Here is a 13,806-nt window from a genome sequence, read left to right as displayed (position 1 = left end):
GATGTCATCGCTCAAGGAGAAAAGCCCACTGGCAGGAAGCAGTGGGAATAAGGAGGAAGGGGAAATCAGCGAGGACAGTGAGCCAAGCGCATTTCTCCCCTGAGCTTCAAACTGCAGCCTGGCCCAGCCGGCGCGGCTCCGGGGCTGAGCACCGACCTATGAACAGGAGGTCACGGTTCCATTCCCAGTCGGGGCGCATGCTCAGGTTGCGGGCTCGATCCCCAGTGGGGGGCGTGCAGGAGGCAGCCCATGATTCCCTCTCATCTTTGGTGTCTCTCTCTCTCTCCCTCTCCCTTCCTCTCTAACGTCAATAAAAATCTATTTAAGCTGCAGCCTATGTCGGGGTCAGGCCAGATGGAGGCTAAAGGAAAAGCAGATTCGGGAAGCCGCTCTCCCTGCAGGCTGGGGGGGGGGAAGTGGGGGGAGGGCGGGGAGCGGATCCCTCACTCTTACCCAAACTGGTGGAGGACTCCCGGCAGCATCTCGGCCAGCTGGTCCATGGACGGGTACATGTACCTTGGGAGAAGCCACACAGAGGAGTTAGCGAGAGCCCGGACCCCGAGGAAATTAACAATGTCAACAGGAACAGGCTGGAAGGGGAGGGACCACGGGGCAACCTGGCCCAGGTGTGCCGACGCCCCACAGCGTCCCCCTGTGGCCCTCACTGCGAACACCCCTCAGGGTACACAGCCTTTTCTGGTGAGCAAGGTCTCCATCCCTGGTTCTCCACCTTCCTCTTTGTAACGTAAGCCTTTACGACTGCTTCCTGTGTGCCAGGCCCCACCCCAAGCATGTGGTGAGCTTTGTAAGGCCCTTTAATCCCTGAGACTACTCGATGGGGTTGCTATGCCCTCCCCCATATAAAGATTATAACTGCCACTGAGGCTGAGGGCTTGTATCAGAGACTTGGCTCCACGGAAGAGTATATGTTACCGCAATAAAAAAATGAAGAGCCAGTCTAGTGCCTCCCCACCACCTGCTTCCACCCTGCAAGGCTTTCCTCCCCCTCCTGGGGCACCAGGCTCCCCTCTCACCCCACAGGGAAGGAGGCCGCGCTGTCCTGCTGGCCAGGGGCGTCCACGTGGCAGACGGCGAAGTGCTGGGTGATCTCCTGCATGTCCTCGGAGTTGAAGAGGGGGTTGTAGCAGGTTTTGTCTGCATGGGGCGGGGGGGCGGGGAGACGGGAGAGGGGGTGAGTGAGGATGGAATGAGCTGGCTTGCTCCCTGCAAAGCGCGTGCATGTTTGCTTGTTTCGCTCCTATTCAGCAGAAGGAAACGGACTCACAGCAAGGATGCCCATCTTTTGTTCCCCTGTCCCACTTTCCTGTGGCGACAAAAGGCAAGAACAGGCCACGGCAAGGGAGTTCGCGGGGAGGTGGAGACGGTCCATAAACTGTACTGTACCCCCTGGTGGATGAGCTTCCAGTTTAACCCCAGAAGGGGCCTCCTGCTTCTTCCCAGTCACTCATGGCCATCATGGCGCCAGCAGGAGGGGGGTTACTCCACTGACATTCTCTTTCTCCCTGGGTTCCCTAAACTCTCACATCGGGGACACTGGCCAGGGCACAGGCGGAGGAGCATAGGTGATAAAGCACAGACCTCCCACTTCCTATAGACCGTGGATGAGTCTCCTAATTGTTGAGAGTCTGAGGCAAAGATGGCCAGCTTTTCTTCCTGGGCACACAGCTGGACTACATTTCCCAGCCTCCCTTGTAATTAGAGGCGGTCACGTGATCGGGTCCTGGCCAATAGCCTGTGATGCTTGCTGCTTCCCTGGAACACCTGCTCCCCAATCCTCTGGGTTTCTCTCTCTTTGGTCATCTACCTGCCAGACGCAGAGGAGCCAGCAGAAGCCTCTGGGGCTCGGGGGGGATGGCAGAGCCGCAGCTGGAAGGAGCCTGGGCCCCCGAATCACCACGTGGAAGGGGCCGCAGCGAACGCCCACTGACTTGTTAAATGAGGGAGGAATATCGTATATGGGATGAAGCCGAGAAGTTCCGGGTCTTTTGCTACAGCCGTTGGCTTACTCTACCCCTGAGCCTCTCTAAAACGGGGTGCTTCACACCACATGCAGTTCCATCCCCTCACCGGGGTGCGGTGAACGGAGGTGACCTCTATCAAAGTACCTAGCAAGCAGCTGACACATAATGGCCCCGGGGGACACCCGGGAAGAAGAGAGGTAAGAGACGTGAGGGTGGAGAAAATAAATGGTTTTCAGGGACTGCCATCAGCTCCAGCCTCAAGGGTATGAATAAACTGAGGGGGAGGTACATTAGGCCGTCTGTCAATCAAAAATCGACCAAGTGTTCGGCTTGCCACGTGCAAGTTTACAGAGATGACTGGGCCAGGACGGCCTGCAAATGCCTTCCGAACCATCACAGGACGTCTCACCTCCACCTGCGTCACGTTAACACAAAGTCGCTCTACTCTGCGTCACTGCCATGCCCGTCTGTGGAAAATGGGGAACCCAGATGGGTAACACCTTGGAAATTCAGTCTAAACATTCACAACCGCACTATTCACATGGGCCAAGACGAGGAAGCAACGATGTCCACTGACTGAAGAATGGGCAACAAATGTGGCCTCTCCGCACAATGGAAGTCACTCAGCAAAAGACACGCCGTCCTGGCATGTGCTACGTGTGGATGAGCTGTGAGAACAGCGTGCAAGGAGCCGGTCACGGAAGACCACGTGTTGTGTGACTCCATTGCTCTAAAATGACAGGACGGGCAGGTGCTTCCAGACAGGAAGTAGAAAATGGTGGCCAGGGGCTGGGGGTGGTGGAAATCGGGGTGAAAGGTAAGACAACAGGATTTTTCTTTTTTTGGAGTAATACTGTGCATAAATGGATTGTGATGATGGTTGCACAACTCTTCAAACACTGGAAACCATTGTATTCCTTCATTAAAAGAGGTCACTGTCACACAGACGGACGGTGGGGGGCTCCCTGAGTTCCCAGCAGCTCCTGGCACACAGACAACTCTGGGCCTCTGGGCACTGCATTCTAGAATCTTCTAGTCTGTGGCAAGAGTTCTTCCCAGAATAGCTCCGGGAAGGCCCAGCAAGAGGGAGGCAGCTGGGCTCCCTGCCACCGGCCCTTCCTAGCCCCCCGCCCCCACCTGGGCGGGAGCAGGCCCCCTGGCAGCCCGGGGCCCGGAACGTACGGTTCATGCCAATGTCGTGGTACGTGAGGATGACGGGCCGGCTTCCCTTGGGGGTCCCGCACAGCGTGACGTGGATGGAGCCATGCAGAGTCTCGATGTCCTGCTCCTGGGGAAAGACAGCAGGCGGAGGGGTTGTCACACGGGGCGTGCAGGTTGGCGGGGCTTAAACCGGACGGGATACCAGAGTCCTGGCCTAGAACACGGCTTCTGAGGACGCGCCCAGGGCCTTGCCCTTGGTCAGGAGAGCACTGGGCTTCAGGCGGCTACAGGAGACCCAGAGAGCCCTGCCCAAGGGTCAGGAAGGAGGGGGAGGGGCAATAGCAGATGGAGACCAAGAGGTTTGGGCCCGGGGCTGGGCTGAGGGGACCAGGCAGGCTCCCATCCTGTGGAAGCCATGGCTGTCCATCTGAGGGACATGGGGAAGGAAGGAAGGGAGGGAGGGAGGGATGAATGAATTAACCCCAATTCCCATGCTCCCCCTCCAGAGCAGGAAAGGGCATCATCTCTGTTTTTAACAAGAACCCACTTTCTTCAAGTCCCAGGCAGAGTGACGGGCTCCCTGGCCCACCCTGTGAGGCTGGTGAAGGGGGCACCTCTCCCCGGGCCCTTGCCTGTGGGAAGTGGGCCATAGGAGAGCCTCACAGTGTGGCAGGGGAAGCCTGCGTGCTTATGACCTGATGTTGATGGGGGTAAACAGGGCACAGCAAGGGGAACCCCAGCTCCCCAGCCCAGGGGTGCTCCTGGGCCACTGAGCTCGGAGCCTGCCGGAGCCTGCCGGACGCCCTGGCCCCCTCGCATCTCCTCCTGCATCTCCCCCCGCAGCTCCCCCCGCAGCTCCCCCCCCCCCATCTCCTCCCGCATCTCCTCCTGCCCAGCCCTGCGCTCCTGCTGTGGAAACACTGGAAAAACCCAGACCCTGCAGCAAAGGCCCAGCCCCAGTGGGGGCCGGGGATCATCTGCCGCCCAGCCGGGCCCTGAAGCTGCTGCAGGAACAATGGTCCATTGTGGGGGCCACACTCTCCATTGTCTCCCCAGCTGACCCCAGGGCGCCCTCTAACAATAGGCCTGGCCAGCCAGGCCCCCACCAGCCTGGGACACCAGGGTTCAAACCCAAGTGCCACCCTCCCGCAGCCCTGAGCCCAGGTCAGCACCTGTAACCAGACAGTGAGCCACGCCCCCTCCTACCCCCCAGGTTCCTGAGCAGAGGAGGTGAGCTTGGGGCCTGGCGGGAAGGGCATTCGCAGTACGTGGTGGCCTGGGCACCATCTTGGTGGCGGGTATGGGACGCCCAGCCCAGGTTGGCATCAAGGATGTCTGTCCCTGGCAGCCCCCAGGGGTGGGGGCGAGTAACAGATGTTGACTCATCACTTGGGAGGCCTTGAACTTATACAGCTGTGGAGCCCCAAGCGACTCTCTCCGAGAGGCTGGGCTGCCTCTGCCTGCTCAGTTACACACCCCCCACCTCCCCCCACCCCCCATCGCCCCTCAGGCCTGGCACAGCCTCCTGCGCACAGCAGGTGCTCAGGATCCATTCGGTATTGACTGTCCCCAGGAGACGGAAGTCCAGAGAGGGTAAGCAACTTTCCCCAGGTCACACAGCTGGATGATGCAGCAGGGTCTGAACCCGAGACCGCCCAAGTCCAGAGCCTGTGCCTTTAAAAAATATGTATTTGTATTGATTTCAGAGAGGAAGGGAGAGGGAGAGAGAGATAGAAGCATCATTGGTGAGAGAGTCATTGATCGGCTTCCTCCTCCGCACCACACCCAGGGGATTGAGCCCTCAACCCGAACGTGTGCCCTGACCAGGAATTGAACCGTGACCTCCTGGCTCATAGGTCAACGCTCAATCGCTGAGCCACACTGGCTGGGCAGAGCCTGGGCCTTTGACATCTGCTTCGCACACTGTGCCGGGTGCCCGAGAAGACAGGGGACCTTTAATGAGTCCCGTGCACTGTGACTCCCTAGAGAGGGACGCACTGAGGCAGGTCCCCCGGATGGGGCTGTGGATGGCTCTGTGTCTCACCAGCGTCCCCGTGAAGCTGCTAGCCCCGGGCACGCCCTGGGGTACACGGGCACACAGGATAGAGGCTTAGCCTCCGCTGCTCCCCAACCTGCCTCTGTGGCAGAACATGCCACAGGTGTGCCGGACACAGGACATCACGGAGCAGGGCAGAGGAGGCACAGCTGGTTTCACCTTGACCCAGATGAGCGCCACCCCCATCTGCCACGGGGTTCGTTCTAAGTCCCAGCGACTTCCTAGGAAGTGGGGCTGGGGAGCAGGGCGTGGAGGGGGGAGCCGGGAAAGGGGGGTTGAGGATGCCCAGGCCTCTGACTGCTGCCCCGCTTCAGCCAGGAGGGCGGGAAAACAAGCAGCGACTGTGTGGAAAGCGAGGAATTAGGAAAAGGTCACCGTTGCCCTTTTCCCCGGGAGCGGATCTGCTTCCCAGTGAAGGGAAGGACATCAGCCTCCCCACCCCACCCCACCCCCAACAGGGATCAGGTGTCCCCCTGGCCCAGTTCCGCCAGACAGGGCCGTCCAGAGAGGCGCCAGACCTCCGCGGACACTGCCCACCGCCCTCCTGCCCCAGCCCCTCCGCTCGCTCCCTGCCAGCAGGGCCCTGGTGAGATGCAAACAGATTCCATGGAAACCAAATCAAATCAGACCATCAGAACACGGAGAGATCCAGGTGGAAGGAATTAGAAGCAGCCACAGCACCGGGAGAGTGAAGGATGCTGCTCTCCACGCTGCCGCCCTGCCCCGCCCCCCCCATGGGTTACATGGACTTTGGCTCTGGACGCGGAGACCGGGTCCGATTGCATCATCTGTCTCCTCGTTGAGTGACACTGAGCAAATCTCTTAAGCCCTCTCTGGGCCTGGCTCTTCAGCTATAACATGAAGACAGCAGTAATTCCTCCTGTGAAGGGCGGTACGGATTACAGGAGACGATGCAGGAAGAGAGGTCAGCCCGGTTTCTGGGGCACAGACACCAGCTAGACGGCTCCCGTGTTTATTGCAGATTTAGGAGTCAGAGGAGCCGAAATGGAGGACTAGCTCGACAGATCCTCTTGGCAAGTTTCTCCAAACAGGTCTGGCACCTCCCGCTTGGCAGGCAAGGCCTGAGGGATGAGTGGGATACAAATATTCCCTCGCTCCCTCCCTCCCTTGGGGGCCTTCCACAAAGCCCCCCCACCTGGAGCAGAGGGGGAGGGCTGAGTCACACAGCACCCGCCACCTCGGGGACGCTTGGATTCTAGAATTCCAGCCGAAGAAAATAACCTAAATATTCCCACCGACTCTCCTCATCAAATTGGCAAACACAACTGCCCAGAACCTGACGCCAGACGGTCTCGGCAAAACCAGATCACAGGCGTCCTTCCTGCGGCCACGGCACCCCTGGCCAGCAGCCCACCCAGGCCCATGCTCCCAGGGCTCCGGAGCCTCTCCCAGGGGCCAAGCCAGGGTCCTGGGAGCAACCGGCAGAACTCACAGGCCCGGGCACCAATCGATTCGCCTTAAACCGTCACCCAGGCCAAAACAAACAGCCCACCCCACGGTGATGTCAGCCGGGAGCGATAAGGCAGAGGCCATCTGCTCCGGCGGCTGCGCCGTCTCCTGAGACGGGCCACCCAGCCACTGGGCGCGGACCTGCCCGCAGCGCCCCGCTACCGCGGGGCTGTGGGCTACCATATGTTGTCGATTCTGAGTCATGTGTCCGTCCATCCTCGGCTACTCTGGGGAAGGAAGAACGAGTCCGCCTGCGTGGGCACCAGATATTTTTCAAGAAGTAACGTTGGCTGCTTTCAGACACACCCAGTGAGGCTGCTCTGACTCCTTAAACTCGACTCCCAAGGCACGGGCCAGACAGGGCCGTCTCCATGGGCCGTGAGAAGCTACTGAAGGAAGAGATGTAAGCAGGTCCCCATGAAGGCATCTGGACCCCAGTCCATCCGAGTTCCGTGCAGGGGGCTGCCTGGGCAGAGGGGCTTTGATAGGAAGAGCAGAGGTGAGCTGAGATCTAGCCCTCAGGCCCAGCTGGGCCCTCCCGTGTCACACTGCAGTGACGCATCGCGGGTGAGAGAACGGGTGGGTCAGACAGAGCAGGGTGCCGCGGACCCTTCACTGAGGCCATGCGTGAGCCTCAGTTTCCCCATCAGTAAGGAGGGGTGATGGTACAAGTCCCGCATGACTCAGCAGGAGAGCCGGGGAAAGCCTGGCCTGACGCATCAGAGGACGCCGACGTCCTAGCAGGCAGGCGACTGTCATTTTGTCCCTGGGCTGGTGGCCCTCGCTGCCTCCCTTGACCAGGGCTCTGCCCTTCTCTGCCCCCAGCGCTGTGAGCAGTCCCCGGTAGCGCACAGAGCACACCAGTCTCACACGGCGCAGCATCTTCCAAGGGAAACCCTACGCGACCCACAGGCGAGATGTTGGAAACTCCTGGAAATCCGGGGGAACTTCCACAAATATCATGAGTCAGCCCGATCTGGGAGCCAAACCCGAAGCAACACTGTTTTATACAAAGATGGGACTGCCATTGACAAGGCGTCCCTCAGCAGCCACGTTCAGCTCAAAGCTGTGACTCGTTGGGAAGGCTGCGCCCATGAACAGCTGCAGGGAGAGCTCACTCCCCGCCCCGTGCCCCTCAGGCTGGCTCCAAACCCAGCCCAGGGCCTTTCCATGCTGTAGCCTCCGCATGGACCGACCATCCCTAATCTTCTCGGGTCACAGGCCTGGCTCCATCTGTCATTCAGGTCTCAGTTCAATGTCACCTCCTCCAGAAGCCTTTCCCGACCCTCAACCTAAGGCCACCTGCACCACGTCAGCCACTCTGTCACCTTCTGTGCCCTGCGGGAGCTGGAATTGTCTTGTTCACTTAATTTTTCATGTGTGTGTCTGCCTCCCCCTTCTAGGGAGTCGGAGGAGTGATTTCAGTCAAGCATACGGCTTGTTCACACCCCAGCCCTACCCCTTCCCAAACCTGAGACCTCAGGCCAGTGACTTGACCTCTCTGTGCCTCAGGCTCTCACCTGTAAAATGGGTATAAGATTCATTTCAAGCAAAAGGTGTGACACACTCAGAATGAAGCTTGGAGTGCGTTCCATGCTCACTAACGCTGAGCTCTCAGTCTAGAAAGTAGGTTAAAGCAGACATTTATTAAAGGGACAAAAATGTCCCCAACTTCACAGGACAGTGCTGGGATTAACTGAGAGGGCTCAGCCCAGGCTGGTACCCAATGTGGGCGGACCTCATCCTGACTCTTCCCTGCCCCGGGAGGCCAACCTGAAGGCTGGTCTCTGCTTACCAGCTACCTGTGCCCGAGGACAGGAACTCAGAGCTGGGCTTTGCAAACTGTCAAGAACAATATGAAAGTGAGGAATGATCTTCCCAGGGAACAGAAAAACGTGTTCCAGTTTCCAAATCAATGACCCAACAATTCCACTTCCCGGCATGTACCCAAGAGAATTAGAAGCAGGGACTCAACGAGGTACTTGTCCAGCCATTAGTCACAGCAGCCAGAAGGTGGAAGCAGCCCGAGTGCCCACTGACAGATGAGTGGATGACCCCTTGTGGCCCATCCACACAGTGAAGCATCGCCCAGCCTCCAAGGAAAGGAAACTCTGACACGTGCTGCAGTACGATGGGCCCTGAAGGCACTGCGTTAAGTGAAAGGAGCCAACCACAAAGTGATAAATGGTGTGGGATTCCACTTACGTGAGACACTTAAAGTCTTAGCATCATAGCGACAGACAGCAGCATGGCGGTTGCCAGGGACTGCAGGGAAAGACACTTGGACTTAGTGTCTAACTGGGACTTAGCTTCAGGTTTCACAAGATGAAGAGTCTGGAGATGGGTGGTGGTGACGGCTGCCCCCAAATGTGAGCATATTGAATGCCACCCACTGAAGTGTACACTGAACAATGGTTCAGATGGTACACTTTATATGTACTTAACTGCACACACACACACACACACACACACACGCCGAGGAAAAAGGCCGTCACAAGAGTTAGTGGACAGGGGGTGTTACTGGCCCAACACTGATGTCGGAAACATCCTATCTGGGTCCCCGCCATCATTGTCCTGTCTCCACCGCCACTTAAACAAGTTTGGAGTGACTTGCCCCATTTCACAGATGAGGAAACTGAGGCCAAGGGGAGGTGAAGCAACTTGCTCTGCATCAAAGAGCCAAGAAAGGGCAAACCTCTACTTGCCTGAACGTCAAACTCAGGTAGACACTTGTACACCCATTATTCACAGCAGCCAACGTTCCCAAACCCTCTGCCACTCATTCCCCTTCACCCAAGGGCAATGCCCAGACGCCCATCCTCTGGACACGGGTGGTGGGCCAGTCACTGAAATATGGGACCCAGGAGGAAGAGGGGAGTTGTCTGGGGGAAAGGGAGCAGAATAGATGGTGGAGATGCAGCGCTCAGAGGGGCTGGAGGCGGGAGACTGAGTGAAGTGCATCCACCTGCACCTGCTCCTGTCCTCCCTCTTCTCCGGGGAAACCCACAGGGCCCCGCTGTGCCCAGGCTTCCTGCCCCATCCCCAGGGCCCAGCACAGCCTGGGGCCCCCACACTCTGGGATCACTAATGAGTCCAGGAATGACAGGTCCTGAGGTTCTGACCCGCCCCTCAGCCGAGAGAGCCAGCCCACTATCCTGAACGTTTGTTCTTGGGTAACACTCAAAGAGTTCCCACCGCCTGAGGCCAGTCCTGAGCAGCGATGGAGCCAGTGAGCCACAAAGAAGCCAGGTTCGCTTTCCCAGGCAGAGCTGAGAACATTGAGCCTGCTTCTGCTCCCTCCCATCACAGGGTCCCACACCCACCCACTGCTCCCCATCCCCCCACCCCCCCACAGCTCTGCCCAGATCCACAGTGTCCAGGGGGGCCGTGGGGAGTTGTTGCCACAGGTTTCCCTGGCCAGAACTCCAACCAGCTGCTCTGCAGGGAGGAGCCAAGTGTGAGAAACTAGCTCCCCCTCTCCCCTCGCCCCAGTGTCTGAACCATGATCTACTTCGCACCAGTGGGAGGAGGAGGGAGAGGGAACAGAGTGGGAAGGGGAGGGCGTCCACAGCCTCTACTTGCCTGAACATCAAACTCCTGCAGGAGGCCGGTGATGGTCTGTGGAGAGAAGAGGGAGATGGTCAGTTTCATCAAGGTTCCTTGCTTCTCCAAACCCTGAGCCTGTGTCTACCCTCCCTCCTCTGCGGAGCCTCCCTAATTCCTCACAAAGGGAGACTTTTCATCTCAAAGAACAGTCCGGCAGGAAAGGAGACACATTAGCTGGGTTCCTTTTTAACTACTGCCTCCGTGCGAAAAAGATCTGAAGGTCTCAGCTGACCACAAGCTTGTGAGAGACAAGACTGTAATTACCTATGACCTGGTCTGACCTTCACCCATGTGCTACACTTTTAAATCTCAGGCCCGACCATGCTACTCTCCTCACATTTCTTCCCTGGCTGCCCATCTTCTGGATTAAAATTCAGTCTCTCATGAATGGACACGGAGAACAGAGACCTCTACGCATTTCCCTCAGCCCTACAATTCTGTTTCCCGCCCAAAGCCCATCTCGCCCCAGAGCTATCCGGATGTGGAGCACGCACGGTAAACAGCATGGGCTAGCAGACGAAGGCCTGCCGCCTGCTTTTGTAAATAAAGTTTTATTGGAACACAGCAAGCCCGTTCACTTCCATGTTGCTATGGCTGCCTTCATGCTGTAATCGTGTAGCTGAGTGGTGCCACGATGGTATGGCCCCTAGAGCCTACGGTAGTTCCTATGTGGCCCTTCACAGAACACGCTTGAAGATCCTGAATGTACAATCATAACAAGGGTTTGGCAGCTTCTAAACGCAGCTGCCACCCACGCGGGCAGCTCCCCTCCCATCAGAGATGAGTGTCTGTGTCTGTGAAACTCGGAAGGGAAAGTCTGTGACGAGACCGAGCTAAACCAGAGCGGCCACACCCAGCGTCACCAAGGAGCCCGATGAGCAGTCGGTTCACCACGGGCAGCTGGTCTGGCTTGGCTCCAGGCCCGCACACAGTGTAACTACGTGACCGAGGACATTCAAGCTCCACGAGACTCAACTTCCTCTTCTGTCAAACGGGAACAATCCCAGTTCGCATCCTGCTGTTAGCACGAGAGAACCCAAGGGACGCGGTGGCCCAGGCTCGCAGGACCTGGTCTTCATGCTGATTCCTACTTGGAAAGCATTTGGTTGACCTTAGAACAGGGGTGGGGAACGTCCGGCCCGCGGGCCGTGTAAGGCCCTCGAAATCATGGGGTCTGGCCCTGCCAAGGCATTAGGGGTGAGTTCATTGAATGCTTGACCAAATACAGCAGGCTAGTTTTTAAGTTGATAATTATGTATGGCCTGCAAATGATGTGATAAATATCCAAATGGCCTTTGGCAAAAAAAAATGGTTCCCACCACTGCCTTAGGGTAACTTCACTTTTGAGCCTGAACTTTACATTTTTTAAAAGAGGCATCCTCACAGGCAGTGTTGCCTCTCAGTGAGAGCTGGGAAGGGAACATAGTTTAAAATACGACGTCACTTCTACAGCAAATGTGAAGGCTCGTCGCATTTCCATAATGGAAAGCCAACGTCAGAAAGGCCAGGCCAGGAGGGACCTGCCTGCTTGGCTGCAGGGCAGGGCCGGCTCTTTCCCAGGGAGGCCTGGCTGACATGAAAGGTTTGGCCAACAAGACGATAAGAGCTGTAGCAGCAGGAGCTCAGGGGCACAGCTTATCTCCTCCGCGCCAGGCGGCAGCAGCCCACTCCATCCTCACTGTGGCCCCAGGACATGAGTCCCAGTGTCACTGGTGTAAACCTGGGGAACTGGAGCATGAAGGTTGACTCGTTTGCCAGCGGTGGACAGAGCTGCCGAGTGTCACGGCCAGGATCTGAAGCCAGGCAGGCGGGCCCAGGGGATGTGTGTGACCTTCACCTCGAAACGAGGGGGTAGACAGAGCCTGTGGGCAGTGGGCTCCGGTCGCATGTTCCAGAACCACAGATGTCAGAGGTGGGCGGCGCCTACAGGAGCTCTAATTCAATGCCCTTCTTTGCAGATGGGATCAGGGAGGTGTGGGCAGAGAAGCCCAGATTGTGGGCAGGGGCCCGGCCCGCAGTGACAGAGCATGTAATGGCCACGCTGGGCCTGGAACAGGTACCTTTGTGCCTCTGCACACCTGGACAAGGAGACCCGTGGAAACAAGGAAGTAGTGGACACGTGTGTGTATGTGTTCATGTTGTGCACACACGTGTGCCCTTGTCTGACTGTGCATGTGATGGGGGGACCAGGAGCATCTCCACTTACCTCCCCTTTCTCCACCAAAGGCTTCACCTCGGCCAGGTCCACGTCCTGCAGCTCCCGAGACATGTCCCTGCTGTCAGCTGCCTGGGAGGGGACAAAGGCCAGGAGGTTAGCACTTCCTGCTCAGAGATGGTTCCTGAAGGAAGCAGATCCGAGGCTCGAAAAGGAGCCCTCACTGCCCCGCGGCTTCTACCTTCTGCACCTGTCACCAGGCCCCTCCTTCAGGCCATGAGGCCCCTCCTACAGGTCACCAGACCCCTCCTACAGGCCATCAGACCCCTCCTACAGGCCATCAGACCCCTCCTACAGGTCACCAGACCCCTCCTACAGGCCATCAGACCCCTCCTACAGGCCATCAGACCCCTCCTACAGGTCACCAGACCCCTCCTACAGGTCACCAGGCCCCTCCTACAGGTCACCAGACCCCTCCTACAGGTCACCAGGCCCCTCCTACAGGTCACCAGACCCCTCCTACAGGTCACCAGACCCCTCCTACAGGTCACCAGACCCCTCCTACAGGCCATCAGACCCCTCCTACAGGTCACCAGACCCCTACTACAGGTCACCAGGCCCCTCCTTCAGGCCATCAGACCCCTCCTACAGGCCATGAGGCCCCTCCTACAGGTCACCAGACCCCTCCTACAGGTCACCAGGCCCCTCCTTCAGGCCATCAGACCCCTCCTACAGGCCATGAGGCCCCTCCTACAGGTCACCAGACCCCTCCTACAGGTCACCAGACCCCTCCTACAGGTCACCAGGCCCCTCCTACAGGCCATAAGACCCCTCCTACATCAGGCCCCTCCTACAGGCCATCAGACCCCTCCTACAGGTCATCAGACCCCTCCTACACATCACCAGGCCCCTCCTACAGGTCACCAGACCCCTCCTACAGGTCACCAGGCCCCTCCTACAAGTCATGAAGCCCCTCCTACAGGCCACAAGGGCCCTCATACCCACATCACCATCCCAGCCTTGCCCCTGAGACAGGAACTGAGGCTCATGGAAGCAACCACGTTGCTAATGAAACAGACAGATCAATTCTCAAAACCAGTCCTCATATCCAGTCCAGACCCCCCACCACCCAGGACATTTCTCGCTGCATTTTAGAAGGAGAACTGCATCCCCAGGTTGACAGCCACAGGGGACAGGTCACGGGAGGCCCGCCATGTGCAGGCATGGCACACACTTCCTCCTCCTTCACCCTCCGCGTGTCCCCAGCAGGGGCAGCCTCAAACCCAGGGCCTGCCAGGCTGGAGGTGGGATTTTCAAACAAAAGGAGCCAAAGCAGCTGGGGTTGGGGGCCAGAGGAGGCCCCGCTGGCTGTGGCG

General features: G+C 58.2%; 1 protein-coding gene across 3 annotated transcripts in view; it reads right to left on the bottom strand.

The window, feature by feature from the left end:
• Nucleotides 1-13,806, bottom strand: part of NDRG1 (N-myc downstream regulated 1) — a 41,330-nt gene that overhangs the window by 14,814 nt on the left and 12,710 nt on the right. The window contains exons 2-6 of one of the 3 annotated variants that reach the window (XM_036337612.1): nucleotides 12,482-12,562; nucleotides 10,252-10,287; nucleotides 3,165-3,270; nucleotides 1,035-1,155; nucleotides 454-516 (exon numbers count right to left, since the gene is read on the bottom strand). In XM_036337612.1, the coding sequence (XP_036193505.1) occupies nucleotides 454-516; nucleotides 1,035-1,155; nucleotides 3,165-3,270; nucleotides 10,252-10,287; nucleotides 12,482-12,544 (389 nt within the window). In that variant the 5' untranslated portion in view covers nucleotides 12,545-12,562. The remainder of the gene's footprint in view (nucleotides 1-453; nucleotides 517-1,034; nucleotides 1,156-3,164; nucleotides 3,271-10,251; nucleotides 10,288-12,481; nucleotides 12,563-13,806) is intronic. The other 2 variants (XM_036337613.1, XM_036337614.1) reach the window with 2 other exon arrangements.

The sequence above is a fragment of the Myotis myotis genome, unplaced genomic scaffold, assembly GCF_014108235.1.
Source record: "Myotis myotis isolate mMyoMyo1 unplaced genomic scaffold, mMyoMyo1.p scaffold_m19_p_16, whole genome shotgun sequence".
NCBI lineage: Eukaryota > Metazoa > Chordata > Mammalia > Chiroptera > Vespertilionidae > Myotis > Myotis myotis.
Note: the sequence above shows the minus strand (reverse complement) of the source record. Positions and strands in the feature narration are given on the sequence as shown.